General features: G+C 39.2%; 1 protein-coding gene across 5 annotated transcripts in view; it reads left to right on the top strand.

Annotated features, from left to right (window-relative positions):
• LOC103041713 (mitogen-activated protein kinase kinase kinase kinase 4) overlaps positions 1-17,167 on the top strand; it is a 96,794-nt gene that overhangs the window by 47,817 nt on the left and 31,810 nt on the right. For all 5 annotated transcript variants that reach the window (XM_049469392.1, XM_022674797.2, XM_049469391.1 and 2 more), the window contains exons 4-11: positions 9,542-9,667; positions 10,555-10,665; positions 11,198-11,288; positions 11,582-11,712; positions 13,109-13,163; positions 13,447-13,525; positions 15,813-15,988; positions 16,599-16,671. In XM_049469392.1, coding sequence (XP_049325349.1) covers positions 9,542-9,667; positions 10,555-10,665; positions 11,198-11,288; positions 11,582-11,712; positions 13,109-13,163; positions 13,447-13,525; positions 15,813-15,988; positions 16,599-16,671 — 842 coding nt within the window. The remainder of the gene's footprint in view (positions 1-9,541; positions 9,668-10,554; positions 10,666-11,197; positions 11,289-11,581; positions 11,713-13,108; positions 13,164-13,446; positions 13,526-15,812; positions 15,989-16,598; positions 16,672-17,167) is intronic.

Genomic DNA, 17,167 nt, shown 5'->3' with positions numbered 1-17,167 from the left:
TCCATGGCCACTGGTGTATAAAACCAAGCATCTAGGAATGCAGACAACTTCTAGAAACATTAGTGAAAGAATGGGTTGCTCTCAGGGTCTCTGCAAATTTCAGCTGTGGTACTGTGTTAAGATGATGCCACCTGTGCAACAAGCCCAGTCGTGAAATTTCCTTACTACTAAATATTTCAATCAATGGTAATATAACAAAGTGGAAGTGACTGGGTACTGTTTCTGGTACGGTATGATATATCGATGCGTTATGATGCAATATGATACACTGGTGCTGTGTGATGGTAGTGATGTAGTATGATGCAGTGTAGTGCACATATACTGTAAGATAGCTGCAAGTAAAATTGTGTAATGATTTGCTGATAATATATGTATTTAGTTGCTTAGAAGTTACCTTGGGTCCTTTTGTAACCTCGCAGACTATTATACATACTATGCACTAAAATATGCTGATACATTACAATAAGCATATACAAGTCTGGGGGTAAAACAAAAAAAGAGATCACTTAAAAATTATTTTCTTTGGTTTTACCAAATTTACCAAAACCTCTGGAATTAAATCAAGAGGAAGATGGATAATCACAAGTCATCAAACCAAACTGAACTGCTTACATTTTTGCACCAGGAGTGGTGGCATAAAGTTATCCAAAAGCAGTGTGTAAGACTGGTGGAGGAGAACATGCCAAGATATTGATTTCTGAACTCTTAAAACTTTATGAATATGAACTTGTTTTCGTTGCATTATTTGAGGTCTGAAAGCTCTGCATCTTTTTTCTTATTTCAACCATTTCTCGTTTTCTGTAAATAAATGCTCTAAATGACAATATTTTTATTTGGGAGAAATGTTGTCTGTGATTTATATAGAATAAAACAAAACATATGATTTAGTAGTGCAATGTATATATTGTACAGTGTATGATTTGTTACAATGCATTATGCCACAGTATGATGTATTTTAAATAGTCAGTAGTGCGGTCTGAGCATCTCTCTTAGGGTGTGGTTTTGTAGTGTGTGCTGCACGCAGGTAAAGCTCAATTTAATTGCACGTGTGATTACTGATCATCCTGCAAGAAGCTTTTTATGAGCTTAAGCTGCGTCATCTCGAGGGCGGTGGAATACCCCTCAAATGTGGTGTTTCTACCTCACTTTTCATAGACCTCCCAGAGGGTGCATACACGCACAGATCCAGCAGAGGTTGAGGGGAGTGTGCCCACCCACACAGAGCCTAATAAAAGTCCACAGATCCAGCCAGGCTGGAGCTGCTTGGCCGTTTTAGTGTTGGTAGTCACTACTTTTAAGCAATCTGCCAGTTTTGCTGATGCTTGATTTGCTTTTTTTAAAATTCAGTTGGAATGTTGTCCATTCTTTCTGGCCACATTTAGTAGGACGTCCAATTCAAAACATACCCTCCCATAAATCAAAATATGTCTGTAATCTGCAACATATTCTGAATGTTCTAGTTGGTCAAAACCACAAGTGAGATTAGTGCTATTAAAACAGAGAACACAAAATCATTATGGTGAGCTGAAAAACAGAAAAACAGGTCCAGGACTTTTCTGTTCCAATTTAAACTAATGAGAGAGAATTTGCTTTAGATTTAATTCAGAATTTGCTGGCATAACTCTGATGGAGAATGCATTGTTCATTGAATAATCGACGAATTGATAACTTGTAAGTACTGCATTACACAAAGTTGCTGGGGACAGAAGCGCCATGGGAGATGTGTAAATGTCTCATTTACACAGATTACACTCAACTCAACAAGTCTGTGTCTCCAAAAAGGCCCAAATACAACATTTTACACATTTGCTCACTAAATATCAGTACTTTTTACATTTAAACAACACCTAGACATTTAAATGCCTTTTAAATCTCATGTTGAGCTGTTTATATTGTTTTTAAAGTTGGAGGACATTTTTTTTGTTGACTAATCAACTGATCGAAAAAATAATCATCAGATTAGTTGACTGCTAAAATAATCATTAGTTGCAGCCCTATTCCAATAGTGATTTAACATTAGCCAATGTGAGAGATGCTTTTAGTTGCTTAGAAGTTGCACTGGGTGTCCTTTGTCACCCTGGTAGACTATTGTCCATATTTGGTGGCCAGCCACTTCTAGGCAGGGAAATAATGGTGGAGTTTAAACTCTGGTGATGCCTGCACCACATGCTCATTTAATTTTAGTTTTAAGAAGTTTTTTTTTTTTTTTTTTTTTGCGATGAAACAAGAATTGTCTTATGAAAGGCACAAGCAAATGAATTGTGCTTAGTATGACCTATAACCTCAACTAAAAGCTTCTGGTTGAAAATCTAAAATTTCGCTGTCGTTACTGGAAGAGAGAGAGTGTGGTTTTAAGGCAGCAGTGTGGACTCATAAACATTAACATCAGCCAATGTAAGAAAGGCCCTTTAGTTGCTTAGAAGTTAAACTGGGTTCCTTTGTCACCCTGTTAAGACTATGATATGTCCATCTTTGTTGGTTAGCCCCTCCTATGCGGGGAATAATGGTGGAGTCTAAACTCACCACATGTTTATTTAAAAGGAGTGTTAAGCGTCTTTTTTTTGCGGAGGAACAAGAACTATATCTTATGAAAGGCACAAGCAAATGAATTGTACTTAATAGGACCTATAACTTAAACTAAAGCCTTCTGGTCTAAAATCTAAAATATTTCGCTGTTGTTACTTAAAAAAGAGAGAGTGCTTTTGTGTTGTTTTGTAGATAAAGGCTCTAAGACAGAGAGAAAGTAATAAAGGTATTTGAAGGACCAGTTTTGAGGCAGCGTTCTGACTTGTTTCTGACACTCCTTATTCGTTCCCAGGAGTTGTTGTGGAACAAAAGGCTCTCTTACGTTTAAACGTTGCTCAACTGTTTCCTGAGGTAGACTCTGACGAGCCTTCCTGTTTACTCTGTGACTGCGAATGTGTTAATCAGACGATCAGGTGAGTCGAGTGTTCGCGCCACACCTCGAGCAGCTCCCGTTCTCGGCTGTTCTCTGAGGTTTTTGAGCTTCTGCCCTGGTTTTTGAGAGGAGTGTGGAGCTCGTTCTGATGCAGGATGTGAACAGTGTTCAACCAGAACAAAATTAGAATAATAGCTTTTATCTGAACGTCAAAAGAGAGAGATTTTCAGTACACTGATCACACAGAGCATCAGCTGTGCCGCACAGGTACAGCCTCCATGGACGTACACACACAACAGAGAGAGAGAGAGAGAGAGAGAGATAGAGAGAGAGAGAGAGAGAGACTGATATAGAGAGCAAGCAAGACACAGTGGAGAGATATATAGAGAGTGAGTGAGTGAGTGAGTGAGTGAGTTGTGTGAGTCAGCTGACTGCTTTTAGTTTAAAACACTCATGGATCACTTCAGCTGTCATGCCTCAGCGAACGGGCTCTGACCCATATTCCCTCGCCTTACACACACACACACACACACACACACACACACACACACACACACACACACACACACACAGAGAAAGAGATATACATCATATATGAATGCTGCCCTGAACCTTTCACCCATGTTCTGCTTACATTTATTCTGTTCTTCTCTGTTTCTGTCTCTTTCCTTTGTTTTTCTTTTCATCTGCTTTTTTGTTTTTCCATTTTCCATGTTTTTATTTGTTTGGATAGTCAGTTTCTTTTTCTCTCTCTCTCTAATCGTTCTCATTCTTTGTCTGCCTGGCTTTCTCATGTTTTCTCTCTTTCTCTCTCTTCTCTCTTTCTCGCACTGTCATTCTCACATTTTTCTCTTTCCCCTGTGTTCTCTCTCTCTCTCTCTCTCTCTCTCTCTCTCTCTCTCTCTCTCTCTCTCTCCCCCCCCTCTCTCCCTCTCTTTGCCTGTATGTCTCTTTCTATTGTTTGTTCTCGCTCTTTGTCTGCCTGGCTTTGTCATGTTCTCACACTCTCAAACATTTTCTTTCTTTTTCTCATGTTTTCTCTCTCTCCCTGCTTTTCTCACACTGTCATTCTCACGTTTTCCCTCTTTCTTTTGTTTTCTCAGTCCCTTTCTCTCTCTCTCTCTCTACATTTATCTCACTGTCATTCTTATGTTTTTCTCTTTCCCTTGTGTTTTCTCATTCTATCGCTTGTTTGTTCTCTCTCTGTCTTGCCCGTCTTTCTCACATTCTCACACTCACACTCATTTTCTGTCTCATGTTTCTCACGCTATTTCTCTTCCTGTCTTTCTCACACAATCATTCTCATGGTTTTTCTTTCTCTTGTTTTCTCAGTCTCTCTCTTTCTCTACATGTTATGTCTCGCTTTTTTTGCCTGTTTTTCTCACGTTCTCAGAGGGAAAACATGAGAGACAAAAGAAATCTATCACTGTCTGTCCGTTCCATGCTGTCTTCTCTGATGTCCATGCTTTTTGTCCTTTTCTTTCTCTTTTCTTGTATCTTTCTCTTATGTTCTCACTTATTGTCTCTCTGAGTAAGACACACACACACGCATGCGCACACACGGTCTCATGTTTTCTCTTGAGTATTTTCAGACTTTCTCTCTGCCTGTGTTTCTCACTTTCTCACACTTATGTTTTCTCTTGTGTATTTTTTTTTCTCTTAGTTCCGGTCTCTAAGCCTATCTCTGTCTTTCTTACATTCTCACACCCCCTCTCTCATATTTTCTTGGTCTCTCTCTCTCTCTCTCTTTCTCAATCTCTTTCTCAGCCTCTCTGTCTGCCTGTTTTCTCACTTTCTCTAATTTTTTTCCCCAAACTCTCTGCCTGCCTCTGTCTTTCTCACATTTCTCACACTTTCTCTTGCATGTTCTCTTGTCTTTTTTGACTCTTGTGCACATTTTCTTTGTATTTTAGTCTGCATGCCTTTTCTCACACTCTCACATCTATATTTTTGTGCATATTTTCTCTCTCACCTTTTCTCTTTTCTTTTGTGTTTCTGTTTTTCTTTCTTTGTTTGCCTGTTGTGCTTGCATTTTTCTCTCACTTTTATCTTCCTCTCTGCCCCACTCTTTCACATTATCTCGTTCTTTAATTCTTCAGAACTTCATCTCTTTGTCTTTTTAATTTTTTTATGTTTTTTTTCTCTCTCTTGTCTCTCTGTCTGTTTTCGAGCCTCGCATTCAGGCCTGTCTATTTGAGTGTGAGGTTTTGCCCCTTGGTCTACACAGAGCTCCTGTGTCTGTGTGTGTGGTTTAGCCGCTGTTGTTTTTACCCCCCTGGGTGTACATGTCTCTCTTCAGACTGATGTGGGGAAGACTAGCTCTGTTTAAACCCCTGTATTGAGCGTCTGAAGGGAAACAGTGGAGTCGAGCTTTTCAGTCTGTCAGTCAGAAGCTGCTTCTCTCAGGTCAGACTCAGGTAATAACTGCAGTACTGAGACTCGCACATCTGACAGGGATTATCCAGACAGCTGGAGGAAGTGTGTGCGCATGAGTGTATGAGTGAGATAGGAAGGAGGAGGGGTGGGCGCTGGAGAGGGATGATGTCATCTTAGCGGATGGTACTGTTCACTGTACTTAAGCAGTATGGATGTTGAGGCATGTGCTGGTGTTTCACTCAGGAAAGCTCAGTATGGGCAAATGATGGATGTGTTCCGTTTGCTGTATTTATGAGTTATTGTTTTTAAGACGGATAAATACTGCAGAATCCGCCACCTCTAATCAGAAAAGGCTGGGGGACAGTATAGAAAATGCTATCGTTATAATAAAATAACATAGTCTCTTAGCCAAAGCTCACTCAGAATAGACTAAGGTAAAGTGGGAAACTGTTCTGTGGTCAGATGAATGAAAAAAAGGACCCCCCCCACCCATCACTAGCGATGTCCCAACACCAGGACGGTGAGGACTAGCACATGCTTCCTCCAAAACATATGAAATCATTTGCTGATGCAGCATTGCCGAGTAGCCTACGTGCTCGGAGGAAAGCGCAGTGACTCGGATCCAATACATCAGCTCATAGACGCCTTGTGCAGACCGACATTACCTTTGAAGTGATCTGGGGAAAGAGCACCATCTACCCACCCAGAGAGAGCAAGGCCATTTGTGCTCTCTTAGGGCTCCAGAAGCCGATGGCAAGCTGCAAAACCAGGATTCGAACCAGCAATCTCCTGGTCATAGTGGCAGCGCCTTAGTCCGCTGGATCACCCAAAGCCCGAATTATGCCTTTTTAATGCAGTGCCACCTGAGGACCCAAAGATTCCTAGCAACCAGTGTTATTTATGCACTGTTCTAAAGATGGTGGAATATTCAAAATCTTGGCAAATTTCCATTGAGCATTATTTGGTTAACCAGATAAATATCGTCCGATCCAAAGTTTTGCCTGTAAATTGACTGATACTGATACATGGCTAGTCATTTATTCTGTCTCTAGTTTTTTAGTTAGTGAACTTAGTAACTATGGAATAACTACATCCTGTGCTCCTGTGCTGGGTGTATGTTTTCAGTTTGATTAGTAGCCTTCTCTTAAAAAAAAATGATTACATTCATTTGTTTGCCACTATATTGCTAGTTTTATACCTCTACTGTTGGTGGTGTAACATTTCATGGATTTCATATACACTTTTATTGTGTATATGTCTTTACTGAAGTGAAATAAATCATGTTAAGCAGTTTCCATATCTCCACTCTGGTGCAAATTGGTTTCTGGCATGTTTTCACTATTGGTGTAATTAGTTTGGGCTGGTGTGAACAAAATAATTGTACTAAAACAACCACACCAAGACCCTTTACCAGAGGTCATTTATGAGAGCATGTGACCTAATCCAGTGTGACCTGACCCAACTAACAAATTTAAGTTACGCCACCTAATTACAACAGCTATAATGATATGCCGTGCCTGACTTTGCTCCATGTTTAAATTACTCAAAAATATGCGCTAATCTAGAACACAGGACCTTCTTCCTGTATTTACCTTCTTGCTACTGACCAATCAGCAGAGAGAAAATTTTCTCACATGGTTTGTTGTGATGCCTCTTTGTGCACTTGGGTTTTTCCTTGTTTGAAAACAAACCAAACCAAGAGGAAAATGCTTCAAGTTTACAAACTCGTTAACTGATTTGGACCGCAGTTAACAAAGTATACGTTTAGCCAACAAGCTGTAGGTCTTCAGTTTGGTCTTTCGTCAACGTATACTGTCCAATTTAAGGGCTACAGTGATGTTTCTATATGTTCTGTCACATTTATTGTGCAAAACCTTTAAATTGCATGATATATAGTTATTTTTTGGCTCCATCTGTAATTCATGTTAGATCTGGCCAGATTTGAGTTGCCTTGCAATCATACAGAGCTAGCCTAGGCAAAAAAAAGGCATTTATGTGCATCATACATAAAGGCATAGCTGCAACCCCTCAATAAGCCTTTGTCAGCCCATGCTTCGCACACAAAGCGCATGACTCAGAGAAGAACAGTGTGTTTTGAATTAGCTGTAATGGGTGCGAGCTCAGCGGTGGTCGTCTTTCACAATGGCATTTTTCACCATGCCTTGGCACACGGCGGATAACGGCAGCGCATAATCGGGTGGATCTGATGCCCAAGACATGATTTCAGGGTGAATGGTATTAGTACAAATTGTTTCTGAGACTTTAATTTAGGCAGTGTCTGTCATGATCAAGGCCGAAGCGCTGTGAATCATCTCTGTAAGCCTGGCAGCTACTCCTGCCAGAGCAGTCAAGGTCGTTGAACAGTTCCTGATGGAGTAGAGGAAGGCCATATTACTGTTATTGCTAATCATGCTAAATGACAGGACAATATGATTGGAGATGTTGCTGGTATTTTCATTTAATTCTGTAAGAACTGCATGAATGACTCATGGGTAATTAAGTGGGGAGTAATTATGAAAATCTGTAAACAGCAGATAGTGTTTACATAGAATATCTGGGTGTCATGCTAATAAACAATTCTGGTCTGAAAGGTGAAACCCAGACCTATAAAAAAAAATCGAGCCTGGAGCAGTATTTTAAATAGCCTCAGAAGAGAACCAAAGCAGATTGTAGCTAATAATCTAGAGTTAGCTTGTAGTCTAGCATGAACACCATGTTGTTTATTACTTGTGTGCTGCTTGTTGTGAATTGCCATACTGAGGTGTGGTCATTTATAGTTTTAGGGTGCTTTCACACCTGCCTCGTTTGGTCCGGACTTTTGAACCAGATTTTGGTCCGACCAAGAGAGGTGGTCTCGGTCCGGATCTTCTGAACCATGGTCTGGTTCCCCTGCAGTGTGAAAGCGCTTTTCTGGATGGTTCGAAATTAAGGACCAATTACAGGAAGCTGAGCAGGTGTTCCTCAGCAACGGCAGCAGAAGAAGAAACAGAACCGTTTTTTCCTCCTTACCTGTCGGTGGCGATACAGTTGCTTCAGGACAAGCACGTTCGTTTGGCGAATTTGAACCAACCTAGAGTACTGTGCCTGAAGTTGCTGCTGCTGGTATAAAAACCACAATAGCAGCACTAATTACTATGGAGATGAAATTTGGTGTACTGCTTTTTCCGTTCTCTAGTATGTCATAATGTCTTAATCTGAGATGCAAATATTTAAGATTAACCGGCCTTAAGAATCCTAGAATAGTAGTTTAGCTAGGATGCCAAACAACCATGATGCTAACAGACACAGCAGCTGATCTCAGAAGTGTTTGATTTGGTTAGCCTTAATGCTAACAGCCAGCCTCGACAGGCTTTAATCATGTTAGTTTTAATGCTAGCTGATTTTCTGAGCTGGATTCCTCGCTTATAGTTGCTGACAGGTTGTTTGAACCTGTCACTGGTAAGATAGATCAGGTTTTGCTCTTTCCTACAAACAAATTATGCATTATATCTGTACTAAACCATGATTCTAACAGCAGCTTCTGAATGACTTGGAGCCACAATGATTTTCTAAGCCGGATTACTCGCTGGTAGTTGTTGACGAGTCGATCGTCGATGGTGTGGTATTGTTTAAAATGTTATATTTCATTTTGTTTTGGTTGTGTATTGCAAACAGAACTAATGAATAAATTAGTAAAATATTGTCTTGCAACATACTAATCAAAATATTCAGCAAGTGATGTAATGAGGCACCATGCTGCGGCTTTATATATAGTTTATTTCCTCGCAGTATCCGTCTGGAAGTGCTTAGTTTGCTTTCATTTGTACCCCCTCCAAAATACTGAATGCCTTTGCAAGCGCAGCAAAAAAAAGGCAGGCAAATCGATTGCATCCCTAATTTTATTAGCTTGGATTAAATGGATTACACTCTTTTCTTGCATCATTAAGTCGCCGTGACAAAACCGCCTGTAAACTGTAACGGACGACAACGAAATTCAGCTGTGTTTAATCCCAAAATGCGCATCCCGCTAATGAGGCTTAGAGGAGGAGGAGTCGCTCTGTCAGGCGTTGCTCGCTTCCCAGCGGTTAGCGCTGAACAAAAATGTTTGTTTCTCCTCCCGTGGTGTTCCGGAGAGCCAGTTTATCTCGGTGCATCTCTCGCACGCTGACTCACATGAGACCCCAATAGTGCCCGCCTGTGTAAATAGAGTTAGCACAAACTGTGCCCATGATGATTACATAAGACTTCACTGCTGCACTCTTCTGTCTCTGTGTTAATGTGCTTTAGGATGAAGAGGAAGAGATAAAGCTGGAGATCAACATGCTGAAAAAGTACTCGCACCACAGAAACATCGCCACCTACTACGGTGCGTTCATTAAAAAGAGCCCCCCAGGACACGATGACCAGCTCTGGGTAAGAATCAACACACCGGTGTGCACTCTAATAAGTGCATTTTCATATATATATTGTTTATCATAATAAAGATTACAAAGTCCAGTATCATATTGGGGCGTAGTAATACACCGTACATTAGGGCTGTGTGCTGTCAAGAACTTGTTGAGTAAGTATACTTGAGTATCAAATACTGTACGCTAGGTTAAAATCAGTTTTAGAATTAACATCACTTTCATACTATGAGAAATCTTATCATTTTCATAAAAGCTTGAGTAAGAGGAAAGTTTTGCAAAACTAAAAAAAAAAAAAGTATTACTGAACAAAATATTGAGATACTTTGGTATAGTGGTACTTTCTTACACCACTATTACAGTACAGTGCTGCTATCAGGCAACAACACTTCTATCTACATTTTTTCACATAATTTGAATTTAAAAGGCATTTTACACCTGAAAGTCTAGACCATGTTTTCTGTTTATATTGCATACCTTCAGATTCCTTTTAGTTCTGTTTGTAAATCTACAGTTAATCTACAGTTCCAAAAGCTACAGATACAGCAGTGTAGTATTATTCACATTTAGCTCAGCAGTTTTTTTTTTTAGTCATGAATTTACCTCAGCAGTGCCATTTTATTCACAAATGTACCACAGTAGTCTATTCTAATCCCAACTTTCTTTACCTTAGCAGTCTATTCTAATCCTTAAATTACCTCAGCAGTGCAGTTGTATTCATAAATGTACCTTAGCACTGCTATTTTAATAATGAATTTAACTTTATTCTTACATTTACCTCGGCAGCGCTTCTCAATGCACAATGTAAATGAAAGAGCCAGTCTTTTGAAAAACAAACAATTACTGATGTACCTTTTTGTAAATATTATATGCCACTAATTTCTTTTTATACAGCTGGTGATGGAGTTTTGTGGAGCTGGCTCCATCACAGATCTTGTGAAGAACACTAAAGGAAACAAGCTGAAGGAGGACCAGATTGCTTACATCTCCAGAGAGATCCTGCGGGTGAGTGTCTGGCCTTTGTAGGATTTACCCTTTGCTTGCTAAATTTCTTTTACTCCTAACTGTTTTTGTCATTTGTAAGGGTTTGGGTGCTACTGTGTTGTTGTTGTGCCTCACTATCGTGGTATTAGCCCCACACTGCATTGCTACAGCAGTTTTAGCATCACTACAATTGTGTTAGTACTGCGTTGGCTGCTGTTAATGTAGCTGTCATAATACTCTCACGGCTGCAGCAATGTTAGCATTGTTGTCCCAGTGTTAGCATTGCAACCTTCCTGACTGCTTGTGTTGACCAGCATCACAACTCCAGTGTTAACACATGTCATATTTATGTAAATATCTCTTCATATCCAAACAAAATCTGTTGTAGTAACTGAAAGATCCTAAAATAAAATAGAATTGAATCAAATCGATTCAGAATATCTACCTGACACCTTTTTTACCTTGTTCTCAAAACTCTCAAAAGTTTTTCTTTTTATGATTCACTTGCATTCTGGGAAGTGTAGTCACGTGTGTGATCTCTCTCTTTCTTCAGGGACTGGCCCACTTGCATGCCCACCACGTCATCCACCGTGACATCAAAGGTCAAAACGTCTTGCTGACCGAGAACGCCGAGGTCAAGCTAGGTGAGTCACATGAGGCACTCGTGTCTTCACATCACATCGCTAATGGAAAATACCATAGTGTGTGTTGACCTGTGTCCACTGGTGCTTTGATGTTTCTAATGGAAACATTACGTAGAAACTGGAACAGGATGAACAAAAGTTTCTGTTTGAGTATGTCAGTTCCCAAAATTCATAACCAATATTACAAGAGTATAAACATAATAGTCTTTATAAGTGTGCTTAGTGTGTCAGATTGCCCGTATCTTGTTTCATAACAAGGTCTTCTTTAACTTGTCACTTGTGATCTCCTCCAGTCGACTTTGGTGTGAGTGCCCAGTTGGACCGGACAGTTGGCAGACGAAACACTTTTATTGGCACACCTTACTGGATGGCTCCTGAGGTCATTGCCTGCGATGAAAACCCTGATGCCACATACGATTACAGGGTATGAATTTTTCATAATTTAACTTCAAGTGACCGTCACTATTAAAATTCTACTTACTTTTAGGACTGTCTCTTCCAAGTGCTGATAGATTTTTCCACCACTAAGAATTGTCTGTTAAGTAATTTTTTCTTCATCTTTCTTTTATATATGTAATTATTTCAGTTTGTTTGTAAATAAAATGAATAAAATTACTCAATTTAGTAAAGACCAAAAATGAAAAGCATTTGGAAGTATTTTGACAAAATGCATAATGCAGACATATTAATGCCACTTTTTTTAACACTGAATAAATTACATAGAATTTATTTCAAAGAATATTTCAAAGAAAATGCAAATGCAATAGTACCATTTAAAACCGCGAACACTGAACATATATACATGCATAATATCCCAGCAGACAAACCAACACAGCAGAACACATTTACCTCAGCAGTGCCATTCAAGTCATGAATTAACTTCAGACGTGCAATTCTAGTTACATATCTACATTCAGCAGTGCAGTTTTATTCATGAATTTATCTCAGTATCATTATTCTGGTCGTGAATTCCTTTCACCTCTGCTATACTAGTTTCATATTTGCCACAGCAGTCCAATTTATTTGTAATTTTACCTTACTAGTGTTATACTAATTGTGAATTTCTTTCACCTCTGCTTTACTAGTTTCATATTTGCCACAGCAGTGCAGTTGTATTCACAAATTTACCTATGTAGTGCTATCCTAGTTGTGAATGTCTTTCAGCCGTGCTATAATAGTTACATATCAAGTGTACGTTAGGAGTTCTATCCTATTCATGAATGTACCTCACCACTGCTACTCTAGTCACATGTTTACCTCAGCAATGCAGTTTTATTAACTAATATACCTCAACAGTGCTAATTTAATCATTAATTTACCTCAGCAATGCAGTTTTATTGATACATTTGTCTCAGAAATGCTACTCAAGTCACATGTGAATGAAGGGGACTGTCTTTCACAAAACAAATGCTAAGGCTAAGTTAGTTTAGCTAATGTTACAAGCTTTACAGGCCTGGGATAGTATCTTTTGGCTTGAAAGCAGCCAGTTTGTGAAGATTGTAAAGTTTGTGGATGCAGTTACATTATACGAAGTGTGAAAAGTAATGCTAAATGCTTTATTTTGTTTGATTCATGCAAACCGAGCGTGAAAAAAAATAATTTGTACCTCGTGTTTGTTGGCCAAAACTGCTTTTTTCTTTTCAATTTTTTTTCTCTAATATTTTTGGTTGCCAATTATTTGGTGCATCCCTGAATATTTTACTTTTTTTATTACAAATTTGCCTACTTATTCAGGGCAATGCCCTCCTCACGTGATTCTTTTAGCTGCTGCTTATGCATTATTGTTCGCCAGCCTCTAATTGCGACTCTTATTTCTGCAGAGTGACCTGTGGTCTTGCGGTATTACTGCTATTGAAATGGCGGAGGGCGCTCCACGTGAGTAATCTAACACATTTTGGTGTATCCTGGCTCGTACACAATGCACATCATTATATCACTGTCCTTCCATAGTGTCTCTGATTCACTCTCGCTATTTTCATCTGCCTATCATTTCATCTGACTCTTCCTCTTCCTTTTCCATGGCCTGTTTTAGCTCATGTAGTATCCGTTCACATGGGCATATTTGCTTATATTCACCTGTTACTGTTTAACTTGGGGATTTGGGGTGATCTGAATATGTTTGTTCATACTTTCTTTATTCTTTTTTTCTTCCATCCAGCACTCTGCGACATGCACCCGATGCGCGCACTTTTCCTTATCCCCAGGAACCCGCCTCCCAGGCTGAAGTCAAAAACCTGGTAAGATTTCCATCCACTAGCTAGGACTTCCCCCATCACACAATGCTATCAGTACTTTGGGGTTCATTGGGAGGCTAGCATGTGCTTTCTCAAAGTTCAGATACTGAAGGCAGACACTGCTTCTTTTCAAACTGCTGCTGACACACCGTTATCAGACAGCTGAACACGCTTGAAGGAGAACACTAACTGCTTATTATCATCCAGCAGGGTTTTTGTTTCTGTATAAAAAGTATGATTCATGTTATTTAAAGGGGATGTGTTGTTCAAAACTCACTTTTAAATCCTTTTGTATTTCCGCTTGGGTCTCGACTGCCCCTATAAACCCTCCAAACGTGGTTAAAAAAAAAAGCATCCATCCTTTTTTTTGTGAGTCAGTTGGAAGATCTTGGTGTCATGAAGCATTTGGATGACTCCGTTGTTTTGCAGTTATTAAAATTACATAGATCCTCTCTGGCACCACCCCTTACCAGTCGAGAGCCCAATAGATTAATTTAATATCTGCTGTTTTTTTCAACCAAAAAACCAAAAAAAAACAGCACACCATGGTGTGGCTTATTTGCATGAAAGTGTCAGAGGCCTTAAACAGCTCATTCTGAAAGGAACTGAAACTGGCTGGTGAGATCTTTTTATGTAAGAGTGATTTTGTGCAAAGAACTTCATGAATATGTTTTGCCCATATACCTATTCTAACTGTGTAAAATAAATAAATACAATTAATAAAAAGTTATAATATGTTCCCTATAAAAAGGGCTTTCCCGTATCGGTGTCAATCATATATATATATATATATATATATATATATATATATATATATATATATATATATATGTAATACATTATTCTGAAAATCACATTTTCTGTTTTCAATCGAATAGAATCCCAAATTAGTCGTCTTATAAAAATGCAATTGTATTATTCACAACAATATTTTTTTTTATTAATTATTGTTTTTGTGTGGGAGAAAAAAATATAATGAAACTCACGTTTTTCAGGGTAGTTTGGATGCTTTTAAAATTTGAGTCTTTTAAGTAACATGCTTAAATTAGGTGGAGAACAGCAGCTGTGTGAGTTCATGATTTAGTATTTGAGATTTAATCCATATTTCAAAATAAATAAAACAATCTACCTTCTGAATTTAGCAGTAGCATCAGCTTGTTTACATAGCTAAATAAAAGCAGGCCACTGCTTTTGTAATGCCACTGGTAATTATAGAAAGCTCAATCTCTTGTCTCTGCTGCATACTGTAATATCTCAAGTCATTGCCAACTTTTTTTTTTGGGCCAGGTGCTATTGCAGTTGCATATTTACCTCAGCAGTGCAGTTTTATTCATAAATGTACTTCAGTAGTGCCATTTTACTGAGTTTACTTCCAAAGTGCTGTTCTAGTTACATAATTACCTCAGCAGTGCAGTTTTACGCAGTTTTATCTCAGTAGTGCTATTTTTGTCATTATTAGCCTTTTCCTAGCCAGACCACTGGCATCTCCACAATCTTCATGATACTGTTTGAGGTTATGGAAGTCTATTTGAGCTATGGCGTCCAGAATAATAAAGCTCAATAACCAGCTAGTCGAAGCAGCCTTTTTGCTATTTCCGTCCTAATCTGTCTTCCTCAGGGAAAACTAAATATTTAGCACAGCCAGAGCACATAGCATGATTTACTGATGCTCCTGAAAGGTTCTGTTTCCTGCATTTACATTTCTGTTATTTGGCTGACACGCTTATCCAGAGCCTCTTTAATTTGAGTCATGTTACACAGGTAGAGTCATGGTACACAGGTTACACAGGTAGGTGAATAAAGCCAAACCACATAAAAATACAAGTGTTAACACACAGATACTCCTTACATGAACCCAGTTCATTGACACTGCCATAAACGATCAGTGAGTAATCCAGCTCAGAAAACTGTTAGCATCACTTACTGCTAACTCACATCAAGGCTGACGGTTAGCATTACAACAAATCTGCTTAAACTCTGCCGAGACTGGCTTCTGTGCCTGTTAGTATTGCTATGGTTGTAACACGATTGAGCCCGACTGTTAGCATTGTGTCTAACCAGCTCTTCTAGGCTTCATAACTCAGCTTCTGAATATCCTACAAACATACAATATACATATCATATCAAATAGCAAGACCCCTGAGTCAATCTGATCAGCCCTCAACCTGTCAACAAGCATCAGCAAGTAATCCAACTCAGAAAAAAACAGCTAAAATCCACTATATTACCTGTATATATCTGTTTATCGAACTTTCAGTTCTTCTTTCAACCTTTTTCAATCCTTTTGCAGGTCCAAGAAGTTTTTCAGCTTCATTGAAAGCTGCTTGGTGAAGAACTACACCCAGCGACCTCCCACAGATCAGCTCCTGAAGCACCCGTTCATCAGAGACCAGCCCAACGAGAGGCAGGTCCGCATCCAGCTTAAAGACCAGATCGACCGCACCCGCAAGAAGAGAGGAGAGAAAGGTGAGGCCTTCTGTGTGTAATGTGTAAAGCAAATGGAAATATTTAATTTTTGTATAAAAAAGGAGAAAATGGCACAATTCCTCTTACTATTAGGTCACCATTGTCACATTTATAATAAAAATATCCTGCGGCTGCCCTGAAGTAAGACAGTCAATCAAGTAAAACGTCAATCAGTAAAAGTGCTTCAGTCATGAGAGGTGATGTCACGCTCCAGCTAAATCTGGAAGTACTTTTAATAATAAAGTCTTTGGCTTGATTTATTATAGCCTGTTTTACAACACAAATCAAAAAAGTTGATTGTATTGCTCTCTTGAGTCATGGCCATTAATTAAACATGCACGAGTGCAAGTCGTGCGAGGTTATGTCACAATATTGCAACATTTTCCTGTATTATTTGGATTGATATTAGACCGTTGGCATTATGTCATCACTATGATTAACTTTTAGCCATTTTTTTTTAAAGAGTGAAGTTAGATTTATAAGCTTTTCCTTTTAAGTTATGAATGCATAGAATTTATTTGTTGCATGTCGTTCAGCATAAGGTGCATCAATGCCACCATGCTCAGAACGAATGCTGTTGATCTATTGATGAATGAAACTTTCTTTGCAGATGAGACGGAGTACGAGTACAGCGGAAGTGAGGAAGAGGAGGAGGAAGCTCCGGAGCAGGAGGGAGAGCCCAGGTACTGTCACTAAAGTTTCTCAATTCTGGGAAACCCTTGCTGTGTTTGTGGACTAAAATCATCCTGCTGAAAAATGTCAGTTGGATATCCTGCCAGAGATGTAGCAAGAAGTGGCTGTAGCATGTCCTGACCAGTCGCTCAGCTCTGTGTCCCTCGTTGTCACTACTAGGGGTGACCAACTGTTGTGGATAATGGCTATACAGATCATCTAACAACAATTGTGTCAGTGATTTATATCTTGTTTTTATCTTGGTGTACTTAATTACATAACTTTGGGAAGGTGAGTAACATAATTTTTATCCTCTGTGTTTCTGTACATATGCAGTAATAACAATAAAACTGCCTGACTGTGTGTTGCTTCACTGCGAAGGCTGAATTAAGGGTGGGCACCACAATGCCACCACACTTGCATTGGAGTTTTCTCTTAACGCCTGGCTGGTAAATGGCCTAGGTGGCAAACAATTAATGCTGGTCCCTCAGTCCAGTAATGCTCCAG

The sequence above is a fragment of the Astyanax mexicanus genome, chromosome 21 (genome assembly GCF_023375975.1).
Source record: "Astyanax mexicanus isolate ESR-SI-001 chromosome 21, AstMex3_surface, whole genome shotgun sequence".
Lineage (NCBI taxonomy): Eukaryota > Metazoa > Chordata > Actinopteri > Characiformes > Acestrorhamphidae > Astyanax > Astyanax mexicanus.
Note: the sequence above shows the minus strand (reverse complement) of the source record. Positions and strands in the feature narration are given on the sequence as shown.